The sequence below is a fragment of the Polyodon spathula genome, chromosome 1 (assembly GCF_017654505.1).
Source record: "Polyodon spathula isolate WHYD16114869_AA chromosome 1, ASM1765450v1, whole genome shotgun sequence".
Classification (NCBI taxonomy): Eukaryota; Metazoa; Chordata; class Actinopteri; order Acipenseriformes; family Polyodontidae; genus Polyodon; species Polyodon spathula.
In genome coordinates this window covers 12,314,135-12,323,121 of record NC_054534.1, presented here as the reverse complement: position 1 = coordinate 12,323,121, position 8,987 = coordinate 12,314,135, and the positions used below count along the sequence as shown (strand labels likewise).

The following is an 8,987-nucleotide window of genomic DNA, read 5'->3' as shown; positions in this document are numbered from 1 at the left end:
GAAGCCATACTAATGGGGGATTTCAACTTCCCCCAAATAAAATGGGAAAACCCGGTGGGTAGCGCGAAGGATGAAATAGAAATGGTGGAAATGACAAATGACTGCTTCCTAACACAATTTGTGAAGGCACCCACTAGAGGGGAGGCATGCCTTGATTTAGTCTTTTCAAATAACGAAGATAGAATAACTAAAACAGAGGTCAGAGAACCACTGGCAAACTCAGACCACAACATGGTCTCATTTGAAGTGTTTTTTAAATCCTCAAAAGTAAAGACTAAAGCTAAGGTTTACAATTTTAGAAAAGCAAACTATGAAGGCATGAAACAGAGACTAACAGAAGTAGATTGGAGTAAAATAGAGAAAACACCCACAGAAGAAGGATGGTTGTTCTTCAAAAACGTAGTACTAGAGGCGCAAAACAATTATATCCCTAAAGTAGACAAATCTAAATGTAAAACTAAATTGCCAAAATGGTTTAATAGATCAATTAAAAAAAAATATTCAGCGAAAAAAGGCACTTTACAGAGCATTAAAAAAGGACCAAAAAGAAAGTACACAGAAAGAGTACACGGAACTGCAAATGCAAGTCAAAAAGGAAGTTAGAAAGGCCAAGAGAGAAATAGAAATGAACATTGCTAAGGGAGCTAAAACCAATTCCAAAATGTTTTTCCAATATTACAACAGCAAGAGAACATTCAAAGAGGAGATTAAATGTTTAAGAGATACAAATGGCAAAATCGTAGAGGAAGAAAAAAAAAATAGCAAATATGTTAAATGATTACTTTTCACAAGTTTTTACAAAGGAAGATACTGACAACATGCCCCACATGTCATCCAGTTCCTATCCAGTTTTAAATAACTTTAGCATAACTGAGGCAGAAGTGTTAAAGGGACTAGGAGCTCTTAAAATAAACAAATCCCCTGGGCCGGATGAGATCCTCCCAGTAGTACTCAAAGAAATGAAAGAAGTAATTTACAAACCGCTAACCAAGATCATGCAGCAGTCTCTTGACACAGGGGTGGTACCGACAGACTGGAAAATTGCAAACGTAATACCGATCCACAAAAAGGGAAACAAAACTGAACCAGGTAACTACAGACCAGTAAGCCTGACTTCTATTATATGCAAACTTATGGAAACTATAATAAGAGCCAAAATGGAAAATTACCTATATGGTAACAGGGTACTGGGAGACAGTCAACATGGTTTTAGGAAAGGGAGATCGTGCCTAACTAACTTGCTTGATTTTTTTGAGGATGCAACATCGATAATGGATAATTGCAAAGCATATGACATGGTTTATTTAGATTTCCAGAAAGCTTTTGACAAAGTCCCGCACAAAAGATTAATTCTCAAACTGAACGCAGTTGGGATTCAAGGAAACACATGTACATGGATTAGGGAGTGGTTAACATGTAGAAAACAGAAAGTACTGATTAGAGGAAAAACCTCAGAATGGAGTGTGGTAACCAGCGGTGTACCACAGGGATCAGTATTAGGTCCTCTGCTATTCCTAATCTACATTAATGATTTAGATTCTGGTATAGTAAGCAAACTTGTTAAATTTGCAGACGACACAAAAGTAGGAGGAGTGGCAAACACTGTTGCAGCAGCAAAGGTCATTCAAAATGATCTAGACAAGATTCAGAACTGGGCAGACACATGGCAAATGACATTTAATAGAGAAAAGTGTAAGGTACTGCACGCAGGAAATAAAAATGTACATTATAAATATCATATGGGAGATATTGAAATTGGAGAAGGAATCTATGAAAAAGACCTAGGAGTTTTTGTTGACTCAGAAATGTCTTCATCTAGGCAATGTGGGGAAGCTATAAAAAAGGCTAACAAGATACTCGGATACATTGTGAAAAATGTTGAATTAAAATCAAGGAAAGTAATGTTAAAACTGTACAATGCACTAGTAAGACCTCATCTTGAATATTGTGTGCAGTTCTGGTCACCTCGCTATAAAAAAGATATTGCTGCTCTAGAAAGAGTGCAAAGAAGAGCGACCAGAATTATTCCGGGCTTAAAAGGCATGTCATATGCAGACAGGCTAAAAGAATTGAATCTGTTCAGTCTTGAACAAAGAAGACTACGTGGCGACCTAATTCAAGCATTCAAAATTCTAAAAGGTATGGACAGTGTCGACGCAAGGGACTTTTTCAGCCTGAAAAAAGAAACAAGGACCAGGGGTCACAAATGGAGTTTAGAAAAAGGGGCATTCAGAACAGAAAATAGGAGACACTTTTTTACACAGAGAATTGTGAGGGTCTGGAATCAACTCCCCAGTAATGTTGTTGAAGCTGACACCCTGGGATCCTTCAAGAAGCTGCTTGATGAGATTTTGGGATCAATAAGCTACTAACAACCAAACGAGCAAGATGGGCCGAATGGCCTCCTCTCGTTTGTAAACTTTCTTATGTTCTTATGTTCTTATGATCAACTAGACGTATACCAGAGGGTATTGCATGGCACTGCAAAATGCTTTGGTAGCCGTTTTGCTTCAGGGTGCCACTCACTCTGTGCAAGTCGCCGACTCTGGATCCAACAAAAGAGCCCCAGACCATCACACTTCCTCCTCCATGTTCAACAGTTGGTGACACACCGAGGAACCATCCTTTCGCCTACTCGACGGCATACAAAAACCCTGCGTGATGAACCGAAGATTTCAAATTTTGATTCATCGGTCCATAAGACCTTCTTCCAGTCTTCAGTAGTCCACTGGCAGTGCTTCATGGCCCAGGCAAGCCTCTTTTTCTTATTTTGCCATCTTAGCAATGGCTTTCTTACTGCCACTCAACCTGTCAAACCTGCAGCTCGAAGTCTTCTCTTCACAGTTGAAACTGAGACTTGCTTACTTCGACCAGTGTTAAGCTGTGCTTGAAGCTGTGAGCCACCTGTCACGCAAGCTGTTGACTCTCAGAAACTTGTCTTCTGATTCTGTTGTGGCTTTGTGTCTGCCAGACCTCTTCCTGTCAGAGTTTTCTCCAGTTTCCAAGTGCCTTTTGATGTTGTAGGAAACTGTACTCACTGACACCTTGGCTTTCTTTGCAATTTCTCTAAAAGAAAAACCTACACTTTTAAGGGTTATAGTGGTCTGTCTGTCTTCCTTTGTTAATTGCCTTTTTCTCACCATTATGATAGCAATATACTACTTCCTGCAGTACAATACTGTCCAAATAATGCTTAAGAGGGTGTAGTAACACAGTCTGTTCCAACACTGCTTTTATACAGACAGAGGGTTTGTAAGTAATCAACAAAAGTTGGGACACCTGTAGGAATTGTTAGCATCAACTTTCAAGGCTTAATTTACTTCCATTGCTGCAGAACAGCTGTAAGTTGTTAACCCATTACTTGTTCCCTGAAAAAGGCCTTTTTGTATAACTCTGAAATGTACATTATTTTTCAGTTTTTGGTAACCTAAACTTTTTTTTTAACCTCTGGCAGTTTACTGCTTACCTTTGTACCATTTCAGGTTATTCACTGGACTTGAACTGCTTAAATTTCAATAAAAACTGGAAAAATGGGGGTGTTCTAAAACTTTTGACAGGTAGTGTGTGTGTGTGTGTTTTATATATATATATATATATATATATATATATATATATATATATATATATATATATATATATATATATATATATATATATATACACAGTGGCTTGCGAAAGTATTGACCCCCCTTGGCATTTTTCCTATTTTGTTGCCTTACAACCTGGAATTAAAATTGATTTTTATTTGGATTTCATGTAATGGACATAGTCAAAATAGTCCAAATTGGTGAAGTGAAATGAAAAAAATAACTTGTTTCATAAAAATTCTAAAAAATAAATAACGGAAAAGTGGTGTGTGCATATGTATTCATTCCCTTTGCTATTAAGCCTCTAAATAAGATCTGGTGCAACCAATTACCTTCAGAAGTCACATAATTAGTTAAATAAAGTCCACCTGTGTGCAATCTAAGTGTCACATGATCTGTCACATGATCTCAGTATATATACACCTGTTCTGAAAGGCCCCAGAGACTGCAACACCACTAAGCAAGGGGCACCACCAAGCAAGCGGCACCATGAAGACCAAGGAGCTCTCCAAACAGGTCAGGGACAAAGTTGTGGAGAAGTACAGATCAGGGTTGGGTTATAAAAAAATATCCGAAACTTTGAACATCCCATGGAGCACCATTAAAGCCATTATTAAAAAATGGAAAGAATATGGCACCACAACAAACCTGGCAAGAGAGGGCCACCCACCAAAACTCACGGACCAGGCAAGGAGGGCATTAATCAGAGAGGCAACAAAGAGACCAAAGATAACCCTGAAGGAGCTGCAAAGCTCCACAGCGGAGATTGGAGTATCTGTCCATAGGACCACTTTAAGCCGTACACTCCACAGAGCTGGGCTTTACGGAAGAGTGGCCAGAAAAAAGCCATTGCTTAAAGAAAAAAATAAGCAAACACGTTTGGTGTTCGCCAAAAGGCATGTGGGAGACTCCCCAAACATATGGAAGAAGGTACTCTGGTCAGATGAGACTAAAATTGAGATTTTTGGCCATCAAGGAAAACGCTATGTCTGGCGCAAACCCAACACCTCTCATCACCCCAAGAACACCATCCCCACAGTGAAGCATGGTGGTGGTAGCATCATGCTGTGGGGATGTTTTTCATCGGAAGGGACTGGGAAACTGGTCAGAATTGAAGGAATGATGGATGGCTCTAGATACAGGGAAATTCTTGAGGGAAACCTGTTTCAGTCTTCCAGAGATTTGAGACTGGGACGGAGGTTCACCTTCCAGCAGGACAATGACCCTAAGCATACTGCTAAAGCAACACTCGAGTGGTTTAAGGGGAAACATTTAAATGTCTTGGAATGGCCTAGTCAAAGCCCAGACCTCAATCCAATTGAGAATCTGTGGTATGACTTAAAGATTGCTGTACACCAGCGGAACCCATCCAACTTGAAGGACCTGGAGCAGTTTTGCCTTGAAGAATGGACAAAAATCCCAGTGGCTAGATGTGCCAAGCTTATAGATATATACCCCAAGAGACTTGCAGCTGTAATTGCTGAAAAAGGTGGCTCTACAAAGTATTTGTAGAGCCAAGGGGGTCAATACTTTCGCAAGCCACTGATATATATATATATATATATATATATATATATATATATATATATAGAGAGAGAGAGAGAGAGAGAGAGAGAGAGAGAGAGAGAGAGAGAGAGAGAGAGAGAGAGAGAGAGAGAGAGAGAGAGTCATGTAGTGATTAAATACTTGCCGATGACAGTGTATTGCGGTCAGTATCCAGTCAGGAGCTATTGAAGCTCCCCCTCACAGGTGCTCTCCTTCTCCCTGAATAGATACCTTGAAGGGTCTGGAATGTGGGGCTACTTTTTTGCCTCCAGTTATTGTCAGAGAAGCACCTAAAACAAAATAGAGAAAAAAATAGGTAAACGTTTATTGGTTATGATACCTACTTAACTATGATTCTGGAACATATTCGCTTAGAGAATAGTTAAAGCCAGGAATAAAGACAAAAGGTATTTACAGAAGTGCATGCTAACAGTAGCAGTCTCTTCTTGACTGAAAGGGTGTTAATTTAGGGCAATGTGTATTTATAAGAAATATAATTTAAAAAATGTGTCCTTTATGCTCATGAAAATAATAATAAACCAAGTGTCTCAAGAACAGATGGCTATACATTCAGAAAAAGATAACAGTGGAATGGAATTTCTATACTAAGAATGCAAAGACAGTGCTGGTTAACTGTGTGTAAGATAAATGCGTTTTTTCTGATGTTACGAATCAGGCTGTAACACTCACAGATGTTTCCTTTAGCAGTTTCAGTAAAAGGAAAGCGCCGTGTTCTCAAAGAAAACCACATTAGATGTACCTCTACCCCAGTCATAAAAAAAAAGTTTAACACTTCTGACAAATACAGCGCTCTAATGATTGAGCCCACATTTATTAAAACCACACCCCTTTAACTTGTATATAAATATAAACATGAGTTAGAAAGGCTCACTCAAATAACCATGACAAAGGCTGTAGCATTAGGACTGTGCATCTGTGCAGTTATTCTCCTGAGAATCCCGGGAGGTGTGTATTTCTGTTTAGTCATTGATGGTAAAATGTAATCTGTTTAGACTTTTGAGGCGATAATAATTAGTTTAGTAAAACCAGTAGAGTAATGCAACTACTACTGGACATGTGAACAAATAACCTTTATTGAACACTTTGTTTTTATAACTTTTTACATACCACAACTCTCACCAAAGCAATTCCATGTTAAAAGTTTCATGACAAGATTAGTGCAGAGGACAGTATCCAGTACAATAACCATTGTTATGTAGGTTTGTGAAGTTCATAATCTATTATGCATATATATATATATCTATATATAAATATATATATATATATATATATATATATATATATATATGTTAATGAAGATGGATGAGTGTATGACAGTGTTTGAAATGTTCCCCCTCATGCACATTATCATAATGAAAAATCTTGACTTCATTGGCACAGATGTTTGTATGGAAATCATTGGAGGCAAAGAAGTGGCTATGCATTCCAGACCCTATATGGCTCTTATACAGAAGAAGGATGGATTATTGTGTGGAGGAACATTAATCAAAGCGAAGTGGGTGCTGACTTCTGCCCGGTGTTACGAGTAAGTATACACAGTAGAGGGGGGCAGGGGTTGAGATAAAGGGAGATAATTTCTGTACACAAAGCATTATTCTAACTTTGTAGGTATTGTAGGTGAATAAGGTAGTTGTCTAACATATTTCATGAGACAGGCAGAACCTATTGGTCAAAGTCAAAATCTTGCCTACTATTCCTGTGTATAAGCAAAGTTAGTGTTTTCAATTAAGTGAATACCAACAGTCTTTGTGGATTCAATGTTTTTTTGTTTTTGTTTTTGTTTTTTAGTTTAAACTAATTATTGTAATATATATTAAAGGTTGAAGTGGAATAATTGCAAAATTCTTTTCAAAGTTTACTAAGAAACTGTGTTGCACCATTTTTATTTAAAAAATAAAGCCATTATAGTACTAAACTGTAAAAATTAAAACAATAACATGTTATGTATTTTTCTTTTCTTTATTTAATTTATTTACAAAAAGGGGTTTATTTAAGACAGGGTTCTCAGTGAAGAAAAAGCTTTTCTAAATGTGGCCCTTACATTAGAAATGTTTGACACATTAAATTATACGTGTGTGTTTTATTTTAGTAAGAAGCTAACGGTTGTGCTGGGGGCCCATTCTCTTTCAAAGCCTGAAAAAGTCAAACAAACATTTACAGTCAAGCAGCTATTTCCTCACTCCTGCTTTGACAATGAAACTGGAGTAAATGATCTTATGCTTCTTGAGGTATGTTTTGTTTCCTTTGTTTTATAGTCATTCTTTTTACTAGGTAGTGTTCAACAATAAACAAATGCTCAGCTAATGTAGTTGATATGTCTACAATTCAGTATGGTACCTGTTTATACCAGTAACCTTCCAGAACTTCATCAGTAAACAATTTGGAGAACACTCAATTGCCATACAGTCATTATATTGATAAACAGAATCCATTGTCCAGCGAGGTATGCTTTTCATATGCTGTTCCTCAATTAACAATAACCCAACTTGTGTTACAGTTGAATATAACGGCCCAAGTGAACAAGTTTGTCTCTATGCTCAAGCTGCCTAAACAATTTAAAGATATCGAAACAAAAACTCAATGCACAGTAGCTGGATGGGGGACAACAAATGCAAAGAACAAAGTCGCTTCAGATGTATTAATGGAGGTCAACATCACTGTTATCGACAGAAGAACTTGCAATGAAAAGTACTATCATTTGAATCCTGTGATAACAGATGGCATGCTTTGTGCAGGTGATAAAAGAGGCAAAAAAAATTCTTGCAAGGTAAGGCCATTTATTTACATCCCTTTTCACATTCCTAACTGTCCATCAGGAGACCCAGAAGAAGTATTTTATCCAGATTGAATTGATTATTCTTTGATAATGATTCGACTACCATTTCTATCTTTATACTCAGGTTACAAACTAAGGAGATCAGTGTTGTGCAATGAATAGCTCATTCAGGTTTATGGTATAGACAGGATTTTACTTGAGAAAACAAACCATATGATATATTCAGCAAAAATAAATAAATACATAGAAATGCCACTGCCAATATTTTGAGGCCCCACTTTCAATTCTTACATAAGTAACTAATAATAGTATGAGATGTTATTCAAACTAATTGCATTCTGTCTTACAGTACAAACCTTTTATTTTCTTGCAGGAAGATGCAGGTGGTCCACTGATATGCAACAATGAATTCAAAGCAGTGACATCTTTTCCTCCTAAAAGTGATTGTGGCAAAAACCCTGGTATATACACTTTACTGACTCCCAAACACATCCAGTGGATTCAAGAAATAACTGGGGGGGATGCCTAAAAGATTCAAACATACTGTACTAGTCTTTTCTTCTTGTTAGTATAAAATAAGAAACCCGCTGCATGAGATAAAAGCAACTGGCAACTTGAATAAAGTTTAACCATTCATGTTGAATTTTCTTCATTCTTTTTTTTTTACTTTTAATAAGTAATAGTTTAAAATTACAGAGCAAAAGTTTTTTTTTTTTTTTTTTTTTTTTAATTTATTTTTTTATGTATTTGCTAATTAGTGCTTGCTTGTTTTTAATGCTCAGATCATTCAAACCAGTAATTCTCACCTTGGGGCTAAAATTACATTTTTTGCCAAAATTCAGAAGTGGGCTACAGCAATTACTATACAAATATGTCTGACCAAATTGGCGAGAGAGTAAGACAAAAACAGCGTCTGTGACACAAGTGTGTATGTTTAATTGTGTTGGTTATTATTTCTTTATGTTTAATATGCTTGACATTTTCAATAAACATAAACAAGCTATTTTTTATTTGTGTTCTTTTAACAGTTTATAACAATGTGTAATATGAGGTTCAAT

The 8,987-nt window shown here is 36.9% G+C and overlaps 1 protein-coding gene across 1 annotated transcript; it reads left to right on the top strand.

The window, feature by feature from the left end:
• Positions 1-6,038: 6,038 nt before the first annotated feature.
• Positions 6,039-8,617, top strand: LOC121330635 (granzyme K-like). Its single transcript, XM_041277331.1, has 5 exons — positions 6,039-6,098; positions 6,534-6,678; positions 7,243-7,381; positions 7,651-7,920; positions 8,303-8,617. Exons 2-5 carry the CDS (start codon positions 6,542-6,544, stop codon positions 8,456-8,458), a joined length of 702 nt encoding a protein of 233 aa, XP_041133265.1. The 5' UTR covers positions 6,039-6,098; positions 6,534-6,541; the 3' UTR covers positions 8,459-8,617.
• Positions 8,618-8,987: the final 370 nt, after the last annotated feature.

What these genes read in the sequence shown, in the direction of transcription:
- LOC121330635 (XM_041277331.1), top strand. Translation starts at nt 6,542, where the DNA reads ATGGAAATCATTGGAGGCAAAGAAGTGGCTATGCATTCCAGACCCTAT. An exon ending in ACTTCTGCCCGGTGTTACGA is followed by an intron (nt 6,679 to 7,242) that starts GTAAGTATACAC and finishes GTTTTATTTTAG; the next exon opens with TAAGAAGCTAACGGTTGTGC. An exon ending in ATGATCTTATGCTTCTTGAG is followed by an intron (nt 7,382 to 7,650) that starts GTATGTTTTGTT and finishes CTTGTGTTACAG; the next exon opens with TTGAATATAACGGCCCAAGT.